Below are 13,165 nucleotides of genomic sequence, written 5' to 3' on the forward strand. Positions count from 1 at the left end.
GTGCTACTGACTTATTACTGGGCTATACTGAAGGTCGCCCCCCCCCCCCTGATTTTTTTTGTATATTTGGGCTACTTCAAGTCTGTGACAGTACTTCTCCTGTGCACAAACATGGGAAGGCTCAGACTGGTATTAGTAAACTGATTAGGCACTCAGAATTGTACTGACAAATCATAAACACAACAACAGCAACCATGTCTCCCCCCCACACACCCCAAAAAAACACACCACGTGGGAACATGGGGACAGGTGTTTGTCAAAAGCACGAGCTAGGCTTGGTGCCAAGTATCCGGTCAGCAACTTTTGTTAATTCAGGTTTTCAGCTGTAACAGCACACCTTTCCTGCCTAAGGGAGCGAGCAAAGAGAAAAGCCAGAAGGCATGAGTAGACAACTACCCTGATTAAGTATGATCTAAATGCTCAGGATGCGGGTGGCGCTGCGGTTTAAACCACAGAGCCTAGGGCTTGCCAATCAGAAGGTCGGCGGTTCGAATCCCCGGGACAGGGTGAGTTCCCGTTGCTTGGTCCCTATTCCTGCCAACCTAGCAGTTCGAAAGCACGCCAAAGTGCAAGTAGGCGTTTCTGTGTGCTGCTCTGCTTCGCCAGAAGCGGCTTAGTCATGTTGGCCACATGACCCGGAAAAACTGTTTGTGGACAAACGCCGGCTCCCTTGGCCAGTAAAGCGAGATGAGCGCCGCAACTCCAGAGTTGTCCGTGACTTTTAAATGCTTATGACCACAGAAGCACCTGAAATGCTGCAGACCACAAAGAAAATCCAACTTGCAGGGTTTTTCTGGGGGTAATGGCGATGGCGAAGGCACTAATTTTCTGACCAAATAAGAAAATTTAGCATTTGCATGAAGTACTTATTCTCTGAGCGTATCCAGACATCTTCAGGCCAGACTCTATTTTGCAAAGGTGATTAAAGGAGACACATATCCAAATAATAATTCAAAATGTGCTCTAGCTACATCTTGCCATTTGCTGAGACAATGGCATCATTTATAGGCCAAGCAAAATGGATGGAGGAGATTGGGTAAGGGAGGAACAGGCTTACAGCAGGGTAAGAAGCCTTGCCAAGGTCGGGGAAGGATTGGGATTTGTTTTTAAATTGCAGGCTGTGTACTTCAGCCCTAGAAGTGGGGAACACTCAGACATAACAAAAATCTACAAAGTCAGGAGAAAATCTTCAACAAAAAGCCGACGCAAGCACTTTTACAAAGCAAAATGAAACTAAAAGTGTAGACAAAATAGTGAGGGGAGGCATTAGATGAATTTGTGCTACATTCATTTGTAAAGTCAAGGTCACAATCCAACAGCTGTCTACAATTCTTGTTCGATGGCAGTTTACACATCACTAGTTTTCTGATGGGGGTAGAAAGAAAAAGATTGAATTTTCCCAACGAAGAAAATGCAGTACCAGGAGAATATAATTTCCCCACAGAAGCGCTCTTTGAAGGAGGAACCTGGATCCTATACAACAACTAATGTAAGAAACCACTTTCAATTCGCCTCAAAAAACTGGATAAGCCTTGAGATTTGAAGATTTAACAGGCCACAACATCTCTGGAATGTGCATGTCTGGAATTACAGAAGAAACCTATTTGCCTGGTGTTATAGGTCAGAAGTCAAGGCATTCTGAGGTAGCGTCTCCTGAAAGTGTTGGCCTTCAAAAATACCGGTGGGAACAAGCTGGTATTTCTTCTCTCTGCTGAATTAACTTTTTTCTATGAGTAGAGCTAAAATTTGGTCAAGATAATTTTTCTAAATGTCATGAAATGCATGCAAAAAAGCTATTACCAAAAGGTCATCCAGTAGTGTAGTTGCATCACCATAAGGATTTTTAAAGATATAAGTCTTGCAGAAAATCAGAAATGTTTGTATTAATCAGAAATGTGCCAGATATATGCAACTAAAAGCTTTTAAAAGGGATGAGAAGATTGAGCATGACTTGCAGTGATTTTGATGGTATCTTGGCTGTCTCTGAGCGCAGATCCAGGTCATTGATCCTGAGCTTCCACAGCCACGGCCCAGTAGATATGTTCTATGCTTATGAAAATATTTAATTCTCTTGCTAACTATGCAGTTTTAAATGCACATGTTATACTTGACTTCCTTTAGTAATGCTTTCTTTTGATTTTTTTTATCTTTGCTGTGTTAGACGTGCATTCTGTAGTTGACCTCCTTTGCAATATTTTATTTTGAAATCTTTAAGATAATATTTTAGTTTTCTATTAATTATGTTGCCTTGAATGTATACTTTGATGTTTTAATGCGTTGGTAGCCGCCTTGAGGTTTTTTCCGCCTTGAGTTTTTCCCCTGGGTCATCAAGCTCCAACTCCCCAAACTCCTTCCATTCTTTCATAGGATTGAACCATCCCCTCCATAACATCTCAGTGGAGCTCATTAAACACAAACTGTTAAAACACCATTACGAGTGCTGCTGCATGCATTATAAATATACAACGCTATTGCAATCATGCAGTCATTCTTACTGAACTACGATTCCAGTTTGATGGGTCTACTGTTCATCTTCTCACACTGATCACAAACTTGGCCGACACAGAAACCATTAGGTCTTGGAACACTGCACTAATCAATTGCAAGCTTAAATGCTTTATCATCTTTAGGTGGGGCTCCCAACCATTCATAATCAAGGCACGTCAAAACCACAAGTCCATTTCCAGGAGCTTCTGTGGTGTGCTTATGAGACATTGCTATGACCCCAATGAAAACAACACCACCACAATAGTGCCAGACATGGGGTGCTGTAAGTGTGTGGGCAAACTGAACAACCAGATGCACAAATAATTAGTAACATCACTTCTATGCACTGTCTCAGCCCACAGATCTCAAACTCCCTCACTGTTGGTTTTACAAAGCCTGTAAGATTTCAGAAATGGATCTGAAGATGTGGCCTAAATGTTAGGGGGCAGTTGCTTCATATTCTGGACCCCTAAGAATGCTTGCTTCAACATTCATTGGTCACCAACTTCAAGCGAACATTTTGGTGATTTTTGGCATCCAGAGCTCTCTCCATTTCCTGCTGCTCCACAGTCAAAGAGCACATCCTTTGTCAGATTTAAAACTTAAGCATAACAAACTCAGAAACATAATGGCAAGTTCCTCACAGAAGGAAGCTACAGATACAACCGCTCAGAAGAAAGAGCTGTGAGTTTATGAAAGAGACCTTTGTGCGCTGACAGTCAGAGTCTTTAAGAGGCTGGCAGATCTGAAGCAGACTCAGTGTGACATCAGGATAAAAGCAAAAAAAGTTCTTTCAGGCAGCAGAACACATATTATAAGACCACTCTTTTCACTTCAGCAAGCTAACCTGAATACCTCCCTCACCATCAGATGGCAACTGAGACTCTTCTACTTTCACCTACTCCCACTGAGATCGTGTTTTGGAGGAGCAGATTTGCCACCAGTTTCTACAAGTCATTTCCTATGTTATTTGGGGAAAATGTGCAATCCATCCCTGGATCAGTATTGTTCACATTTGTCTGCCAACATAATAACAACTGTTTTAAATGACTCCCAAAGCTTTCACAAAATGAGCTTGGAGGGAGCCATCTCACGGCATCTTGTATTTTCCAAGTATTTGTCTGAAATTAACTGGAGCAGAGGTGGTCACTCAACTGAATGACCATTTGAGTCTATAGAAAGGTAAAGCTGAGCCAAAATCTTTACTCTCAATCAACCTAGGGTGGAGGTGGTCAGAGGATATCAAATTCTACAGTAAATAGAACACGAATATTGCAGTCAGGATAAGTCAAGTAAATCAAGCACAAGTCCATTATTGCTGACAATATTTGGGGGTTTAAACACAACTAAAAATTATGGTAGGTAGTGGTGCTACACCAGGAAGGGGGAAATCATTTTATTTTGGTATTTGCATCCATCTTTTTCAAGGCAAAATGCCTTCACAAGGTGGCTTGCCAATAAATGCATATGGTATCAACCACAATAGATACGATGAGATTTCATTTTAAAGGATATGGGGATAGACAAGAACCCCAGCTACAACTATAGTTTCTGAGTCAATTAAACAGAAGCTGACCACACATTTTCAAGCTAGTTATAAGGCTAGTCTAAGGATGAATATTGTCTGCCATCTTTATAAAACAACCTTTTAATTACAAACTCTCATTGACTACAGCTTTGCAGTAGAACTCTCCAGTCTGCCTAAACTGGCATAAGGGAACTTCATAATGGTGCTTCCAGACAGGGGCTTAATATTGTAAATGGGTCATGGAATATCACAAATTGATTATTGGCAATATTTAAAAATAAATAAATGTTGGATTTATTCAGAAAGGGTAAATCTGGATTACATGGGTGGGGGAAAATATGGGCTGGCATTTTGTTATCAATGACATCATAACAAATTCCTTCTGAAGATGAAGGGGTTTTCAATTTTTTTAAAAAAAATGTATTTATATACTGCTTAATTGGCAGAGTTTGTGGTATGGCATGGATGCCTGCTGTTCAAAGAAGAGATGGGGAAACAAAAATGCCACTGGGCACATCCCTAAAGTAGTTCTTTGGATCCCAGCCTATGCAAACTGAACAAATTTGTATTTATTTTCTTGCTTTGGGTTTTATTCTGACACTGGTATATCTGGTGAGAGACATGAAGCTATATATAGCAGAGTCATTCTGTGTCCACAGGAAGTGCTGTTTAATCTCTCTCTGGCTCCAGAGATTTCAGACATTGCTCACACACATTTTCAAGCCTATCTTTGCAGTCTTAAGGGCTAGAAACTTGCATGAAAGGAATGAAATGACAACATGAACATGCAATATGTTAGCTTGTGTGTTCAATGTAAAAACCTTATCTTTCTGTGCTGCTGCAGCATCACAATACTGCCCGCCCCCTTAAGAAGAAATACCTGTGTAGACTTGGCATCAGATACGAACTATCTGTATGCCTCTTAAAGAGGCCAGATTTCCCATTTTTTTTGCAAACCACGGGAATCTAAGCTGGAAACTGGCTGAAAATTATGAAAGTCATTTGGAAATTAATATGTTCCCCCTCTCAAAGTCCTAAATTTTCTTATACTGTAACTAATGCATGTGCGCAAGATTCCTTTCTGAGATGTAGTTTTCACGAGGCCACTTGGGATTTGTAATACACTGCCTAGGCAACTATGGAGCGCTCTCTTTCCTTCCTTGCAAGTGGCGTGTGATGCCACTTTGTCCCTTGATTAGCTGTTGCTCCATGTTTGTAAGCATGGGGCAGAGGCAGGAAGATGTGGCCGTGGTTGGAGCACTGGCCCAGGCAGCAACACTTTTACTTGGGAGATGAGTGGTGAATGCTGTTCAGATGCAGACACCTCTTTTCCCCACTGGCCTTCTTCATCTCCCACCAGATCTTGCAAGTGGAGCCAGATCCAGGTTAGCAATTTTGCAAGTTTTCTGGCAGAAGTGGAAATCGCAGAGGCAGGACTGGTTGATGTGGAGACTGAGAAGAGAGTGAGGTCTGTGCTATGGTGGGGCAGGGGCAGAGGCTCACTCCAGTGACCGGATAATAGCTAGTTGTGTCAAAGTTAGAGCATGCCCTTCTTAGTTAAATGAGAGCTTCAGCGAGAAACAAGCTTAAATGAGGAGGAGGAGGAGGAGTGACTGCTCTGTCCTGTTGAATGTAACCGTCCAGAAAAGTCTAGGATTAGGATTTTTAAAATCACTACATTTCCTGTCCCCAACACAACAGCCAGGCTTGTGATGTGTTTTTCTAAATGTTTACATGATGCATACAGCCCAAGGGAGGACATGTGAGTTATTTTATCTGGAAAATTCCTAGCTAAATTGATTGCTTGTGTAAAGACTTCAGAGCCACAGTATTGCTCAGGAGATTATATAGCCATTTTTAAGTGTTTATAAATTTTGAGAATCAATGCACCACCCACCGACCTTTTTGAGTGCTTCGTTCAAGAAACAGATAATACAATCATATTATATAGATGCATATTCTTGTAAATTTATTAATTTTAATTACCAGTAGAAACCCATATTTAGGGGCAAGGCATTTTGCCAGAGAAGCTACTCAGTTCCCAAAATATTTGCTGGTTTTAATATACTAGTGAGACAACAAGATCAGGTTTTTCTACACCCTCTCAACAAAAGCTTAGAAACTCCTACTGAAAGCAGGCTACAATTCTACAGAATTACTTCATCCAGAGATGATGGTAATAAAGACACTGAGAGAATAGGGGACAAAATGACCAGGCCCATCACTGGAGAGAAAAGAGGAAAATAAATAGGCTTGCCATACATCCGGAAAATTCAGGACATGCTCAGAAATCGGACACCCAAAATGACATCTTTGGCAAATTTTTTGGTTTTCTTTCCTGGGGTTTCTTTGCAGGGCACACAGGGAGGGCTCCAGTTGCCCATGGTGTCGCTGCTGTTGGCACTGCCCGCTGCCTCCCTTGTTTGGCTGTGCATGGCTGCCCTGTCCCGGAAACTGCTTCTCTGAGGCATGCGTAGTGCACTAGACGGCAGTGGCGCAGTGTCCTGAGCACAGTGGGCTCTTGCCTGAAGGAGCGTCTCCACCCCCTTCCTTCTGCCTGGATGCGGAGGTCCAGCGCCGAGGGCCTTCTGGCGGTTCCCTCATTGCGAGAAGCAAAGCTACAGGGAACCAGGCAGAGGGCCTTCTCGGTAGTGGCACCACTGTATTAGCACAAACATCTAAGGGTTAAGCTGCCATGTTTATTTTGGAAAATTCTGAAATCCTTTTATTATGGCCAATTGGTAGGTCATAAAATAACAAGGAACCTTCCGAGTCCAGCAGAAATTGTCATAAGACTAGAGGGTGGTTATGAATAGAAAGCTAGCTTGGAATTGATGTCAGCATTGGTTACAGGGATTGTCGTGAAAGGAATGCACTTCATCATTTACTACTCCACCACTGATGGCAGTACTGCCTATCATCAGGACCTTGACAATATTTATCCCTGAAAGGAACCTATGAACATGGCAATCTCCTAACAAACAAATGCCAGTGGTGCAACACAGTACAGTGGTACCTTGGGTTACATACGCTTCAGGTTACATATGCTTCAGGTTACAGACTCCGCTAACCCAGAAATAGTACCTCGTGTTAAGAACTTTGCTTCAGGGTAAGAACAGAAATCGTGCTCTGGCAGCGCGGCGGCAGCAGGAGGCCCCATTAGCTAAAGTTGTGCTTCAGGTTAAGAACAGTTTCAGGTTAAGAACGGACCTCTGGAACAAATTAAGTACTTAACCCGAGGTACCACTGTATGTTGTTGAGAAAAGAGCAGGTCACAGCATCAGCCATGTCCAAGCTAGTTAATACTGCTGTATAGCCCAAGAAGATGATATAAACATGAAGTGTCAAAAACAGAATTTCTTGTGCAGGGGTGACCCACTCCTAACCCACAGGACTGACCGCACCCCCCCCAAAAAAAAACCCACCCCAAAAGCAAACCACAGCACAGGCAAAAAAAAAAAAAAATAGATACAGTGCTGAGGTAAGGCTGTTGTTTCATGCTATACATATTTCTCTGTCCTCCTTCATGACTAACAGAAACAAAACAAGCTAGGTAACCAGGAATAAGCCAACACCACTATTTGTGAATTTCATACATTGAAGTGCTTAAAAGAAAATTTCATTTTCTTTTAAGCACTTCAAACGTACAGATGGGTACCCAGCCTCCAACGAACTCAATGATTCACAAAACAGCAGGCGCAGTGGATGTCAAGGCGTTATGCTGCTCATCAGTAACAACATTCAGTGAATGCCTCTGACACATTCCGCACTGTGGTCACAACAGCAATTCATGGCACTCTCTGGGGGGAAATGCTGTGTTTACAGAGTCACGTTTACTTACTGTACAGTATGCTTGTTCTTTGTAAGTAAGTGCTTCCAATGTCTAAGTTCTTTTAGAAAATGAACTCTGCAGTCAGAATGAGCGCAGATTCTCCTGCATTCCTGTCCGATGTCACCTCAGCATATTCCTATGTTGTGCACGTGTCTCATAGACAAAGAACAACACAAACAAAAGCAGAGGAAAATGGCAAATCAGCCATTTGTAGCAGAGGGGAAAGTGGCAAAGCTCAGGAGGAGCAGGAAGCATTGCACCTGTTGCAGCCTTCTCATAGTCTCAATTACATACATGGGATAAGGACAATTTCTGTTGTTTGTACTTCTTTTAAACATTTGTCTTTCACAGTTTTCCTTGGAATGTACCACTGCACTGTGCTACAGGCTATTACCTTAAATAGGCATAAAGAGGACTATCAGTTAAAACATCCATGCCCAAACGGCTAAACAGCAAAACAGCCATTTTTACTTGCACAGTTGGCATATGAAGTCAAAGGATACTTTTAGGGCTTGACAAACCTATGATATAAATACTTCAGAGTATTAGTCTGCATAAAACAGTTAATGGGCTAGGGCTTTCTACCATGCACCACTTAAATTCAGACCCCTGTCTGTGGTGCTGAACTCACAAGTTACAACTAGTCTGCTGAACTCTTGAGATCCATTTTGATCCTCTTCCTATATGTCACAAGCAAACATATTACAGGCCACTTCACACATTGCACTGAAGGAAGTGCACAGTCTTCTACTTGGATGCAATTAGTCACAGCAACAAAACCATCTCGCAGTGGCTTCAGACAATTCTCTAGGCTGATATTTTTCACTTTCATCTCAGAGGCCTGCCTGGCCTCTACCTTTTATCTACTTTGAAAGAAACAAACCTGTAAAAGTTGTTTTGCTTTGTTTTTTTAAGAAAGTGCCTGTCATTACAATGCACTGGACTTACCAGTCACTTTACAGGCTTCCAAAGCAGCATCTGGCTGTTGATGAGTAAATGGTGTCAAAAAGCTGGGCTCCTCTTTACGGTTACACATCTCATCCGTCACTTTCCCCTCTCTACTCGTTGCTTCTAGTTTCTCTGAAGAACCAGGGACAGTCTTCTTGAGAACAATCCCCCCTTCCTTTGACGCCCCCACCAAAGCCACACTATCCAGAGATGTTTTTGCATCTTTAATAAAGGCAGTTATTCTTTCTTCACCTTGAGGGCACTCAAGGGCAGCAAAATCCTCTTTTTTTGACACCAGGGACATTGGCGCAGTATTTTCTCCATCATCCTTGTGCTCCTTCTGCTGTTCTGATAAAGTAGTGGGAATAGCTTTCTCCATTCCTTGTGGATTTCACCGTGTCAATTTGACAAACCAAACATCAAGGCTTTGGGTGGATTTGCATCAATTACTGCCAGACAACCTATAATAAAAAAGTGACAAAATGCTCAAAAGACTGAATTTCACACAAGCCCTTTTCAGACATTTTGGTTAAGATGCAGTACACTCAACAGCTTCTGAATTTATATAACAAATGCTTAAAAAATTGTAGCTAAGGCCTAAGGACAGCTCACATTTCTAGAGTGGAGCACAGCAATTCCCATTTCAACAGACTAGCATGCTACAAGAAAATGAAAAATATGAAAAATGAAAAACATATTAACCTCAGCTTCACTGTAGGACAGAGGGTGGCCAACCTGCAGCATGTGAAACAGGTAGTAGTAGGTTGTAGCATGCTCAGACTGGACAGGAAGGCTGCCAGGTCTGGCCATAACCCAGTAACAAGTCTGAATCAGTCCTGCGGTGCCAGCTCAGTCCCTGACTCAGCAGCCTTGAAGCCACTATAACCTTTGTGAGGGATTGCAAACTTGTGGGCCTCTAAATGTGGTTTGTCTACAGGTCTCCTCATTTCTGACCACTAGCTGTGATGGCGCCTGAACATCATGTGGAAGCCTACAGGTTTCTCACACCACTTCTAAGTGGTATTATATCATGCTTTGGGCTTTCTCTTTATTTGGCAACTATTAGCCATAACTGCCATGTTCTACCTCCACTGCCAAGAGGCAGTATGCTTTGAATGTCACTTGTCGTGAACCACCAGTGGGGAGAGTGTTACTGCACTCAGATCCCGAGTCTAAACTTCCCAGAATAGGCCCCTGGGTTTGGCCAGAGTGCTGGACTAGGTGGTCCTTTGGCTTGATCCAGCTGATCCCTAAATGTTCTTTTTATCACAATCATAGAGTCATAGGGGGTTTCCCCCACTACAACTGACTAGCATGACTATCCCTCTGGAACTTGCCAGGAAGATTGTCCACATTGAATTATCTAGTTTGGGATTTAAGAGTAGGTCCATACCTTCACTATAAAGTAACAGCGGAATGAGCTCTATAGACTTCTCCACATCCTTAATGAAAAATGTGTCTTAACCACATTTTAGCCATTGCCAAGATGTTTCTGAATGGCAACTTGAGGCACTAATAGTGCTGCAGCACAAGCATTAAATTGTACCTCTGCAATCTATGCTCACAAATCACGTCATCTCCTCAGAGGAGAATGGTTGCATTGAGTGCAAGTGAAAACAAGGAAGGGTAACTGTATGACACTTATGTTCACCAGGTCCACAGGGATACCCTACTTCCCTTACAACAGTTTTCTTTTATCTTGGCTGCTGGACTACAACTCCCACCAACCCTGATGGGAGTTGTAGTCCAACAGCATCTGGGGACCTCACTTTAGAGAACACTGCCTTACACGACACCTGATAGGATCCACAGTTCAACAGCTGTAATGAGATGCAAGGGCAAAGCATTCCACATAAATAAGCAAAAGCCATGGGGTGATGGGAAAGAGGGGAATCTGCTGAATTGTGGGCTGGTCTGCAACAATGAACCCAACTCAGATCAGCTTCAACAGAAATATAAATAATAATAATAATAATAATAATAATGTGTTATTTATATCCCGCCCATCTTGCCCAGCCACTCTGGGCAGCTTCCAACAAAATATTAAAATACAGTAATTCATCAAACATTAAAAGCTTCCCTAAACAGCATTCACAGCATATTGATGCAATCCACCTTTGGGATATCATAATTCAAGGGATGTGCTCTTGGGAATTTTCTTTTACCTTCCTCCGTACACTCATAATGACTATGCCTACACGTAGGATTTACACTGTTTGTTATCGAATTATGTGAAATCTTCTGGTTTCCAGCTAGCTACTATGCCATTTCTTATCAACACTGCTCTTTCTAGTTTCAGGCCTACAGAACTGAGCTAAACCCTCATAAAACAAATTTTAAAGCAAGACATAATGGAGTTCATTGTGGGTTCAGGCAATTCCTTCAAACTGGCACTGTCACATTGAACAAAATAATATGCTGAAACCAATTTCATACACAGCAAGAAATACAGAACTCATTAATGCATGTCCTATTAGTTTAAATATATTTATATATTTATTAACAAGAACCCCTATTTGTTTCAGAGATCCCAATTAATTCTCAGCACAGAAACCACCTTTCTTCTAGAACTGGCTGTGTATATATTATCTCTCACGCACATCCACTACAATGCTCTTGTCACTGGGCCCCTCTTACGAGTCCTATTATCTCTTCAACTACCCCACACCCTGACCAGTTAAACTAGCTACCAGTGAGACACAAAATATTTTTGTCCAAATTTATCAGTTCCAATGTCATTCTACATTAAAACTGACTGGGGAGAACACATGCCATGAACATACAACTTGCTCTCTATAAAACTTTAATTTCAAAATCATTATTTTGCACTCCGGATTACCTCACAACTTTCCTCAGCAATTAATATGAAATATATTACCACATACACACAATCCTCAGGTAAAGGACACATAACAAACAAGACAATGTCAATGAATCACAGTATTTGGGAATCTACTGTTAACAGCCCAGTCCATTTCATGTTTATATGGAACCCATCAGCTCAAATTCCTAAGTGTCCCTTCCATGCACAGAAGGCTTTTGATCCAGGATGGATTCTGCTGGCAGTATGAAGTTGGTCTGTCGGTCTGTCTGTATCTTTCCCACTCCCCCAGCAGCCCCTCTCCTTTTGGTTCAGGTAGTTCCCAACCCTTCAGTGGAGGGTTCAGAGGGAAATCAGCAAAGTTTACCTCTCATCCACCTGCAAGAGAGTCTCAGAACCCTAATCACAGGATGATCCTACCAGCAGAAGGGAACTCCTCCATATTCAAGCCATTGGGTTCACTGAAACTTAAAGCTAAAGGTAAAGGGACCCCTGACCGTTAGGTCCAGTCGCAGACAACTCTGGGGTTGCAGCGCTCATCTTGCTTTATTGGCCGAGGGAGCTGGCGTACAGCTTCCAGGTCATGTGGCCAGCATCACTAAGCTGCTTCTGGCAAACCAGAGCAGCACACGGAAAGACCGTTTACCTTCCAGCCGGAGAGGTACCTATTTATCTACTTGCACTGCATGCTTTCAAACTGCTAGGTTGGCAGGAGCTGGGACCGAACAACGGGAGCTCACCCCGTCACGGCTTACTTACAGGTAAATGGGCCTCAGGCTGAAAGCCTATACTCACTTATCTAGGAGGAAGCTCCTTTAAAATGGGATTTATCTTTCTAAGTAGACATTGGTTTTCACATACATGTACATACAGTGGCAGCTAAGAATTCTATACGGACTTTTTTCTCTCAGGCTTCCCAATACTTAGAGAGCCCCCCCCCCCAAAATACACTTAATGAAACTGTGAAAGAACTTTATGTTAAAATTCAAGCCAGAAAGTTAGCAACAGAAAAGAAGTGACCACAGTATGCTTTAAAAGCTTAAACCCCAAATCAGAAAGAACTAAGTAATTACCAAACAAAACGAATTCATCAGTCAGAGATCTACCTTCATTTAAGAATATTTTAGCAGAACAGACATAAGAGGCCCTTCCATGTTGCCTGGTCCACAGGCATCATGTTATTATATTACTGGCTACTTCTATAGAGCTCAGATTTGTTCTCTTTCTACTGTACTAGCTAGAATCTAGAGCCAAGATGCAGAATGTCCATTTGGAACCTCAAGAAGTGCTGTAACTTAGCAGTGAGCACTGAAGAGTGTGCACAAACCAGTGCAAGCAACAGAGCAACAAATGTAGTTACCACTAGGAGGAGATAGATGCCCAAAAGTGGTGATACGTGAGGCTATGGCAATCTAAGTAAACACATGTGGCTGGTGCATGAGAGGTGCAAGATAAAATACAGGAGACAACAGCTTAGCAAGTCTTTTTCCTCAAGGTGACAAACTTGTTGCACCTTTCTTCCATACAGGCTGTTCCTGGATGACACATT

At 42.2% G+C, this 13,165-nt stretch overlaps 1 protein-coding gene across 19 annotated transcripts in view; it reads right to left on the reverse strand.

The window, feature by feature from the left end:
• The window catches only part of WIZ (WIZ zinc finger), a 56,361-nt gene that overhangs the window by 37,079 nt on the left and 6,117 nt on the right, over nucleotides 1-13,165 (reverse strand). For all 19 annotated transcript variants that reach the window (XR_014508591.1, XM_083429656.1, XM_083429651.1 and 16 more), the window contains exon 2: nucleotides 8,796-9,256. Coding sequence is in view for 18 of the 19 variants with exons in the window: in XM_083429656.1 (XP_083285782.1) it covers nucleotides 8,796-9,174 (379 nt within the window). In the remaining variant the exon portion in view is untranslated. The remainder of the gene's footprint in view (nucleotides 1-8,795; nucleotides 9,257-13,165) is intronic.

This window comes from Podarcis tiliguerta, assembly GCF_965153285.1.
Source record: "Podarcis tiliguerta genome assembly, chromosome: 2".
NCBI lineage: Eukaryota > Metazoa > Chordata > Lepidosauria > Squamata > Lacertidae > Podarcis > Podarcis tiliguerta.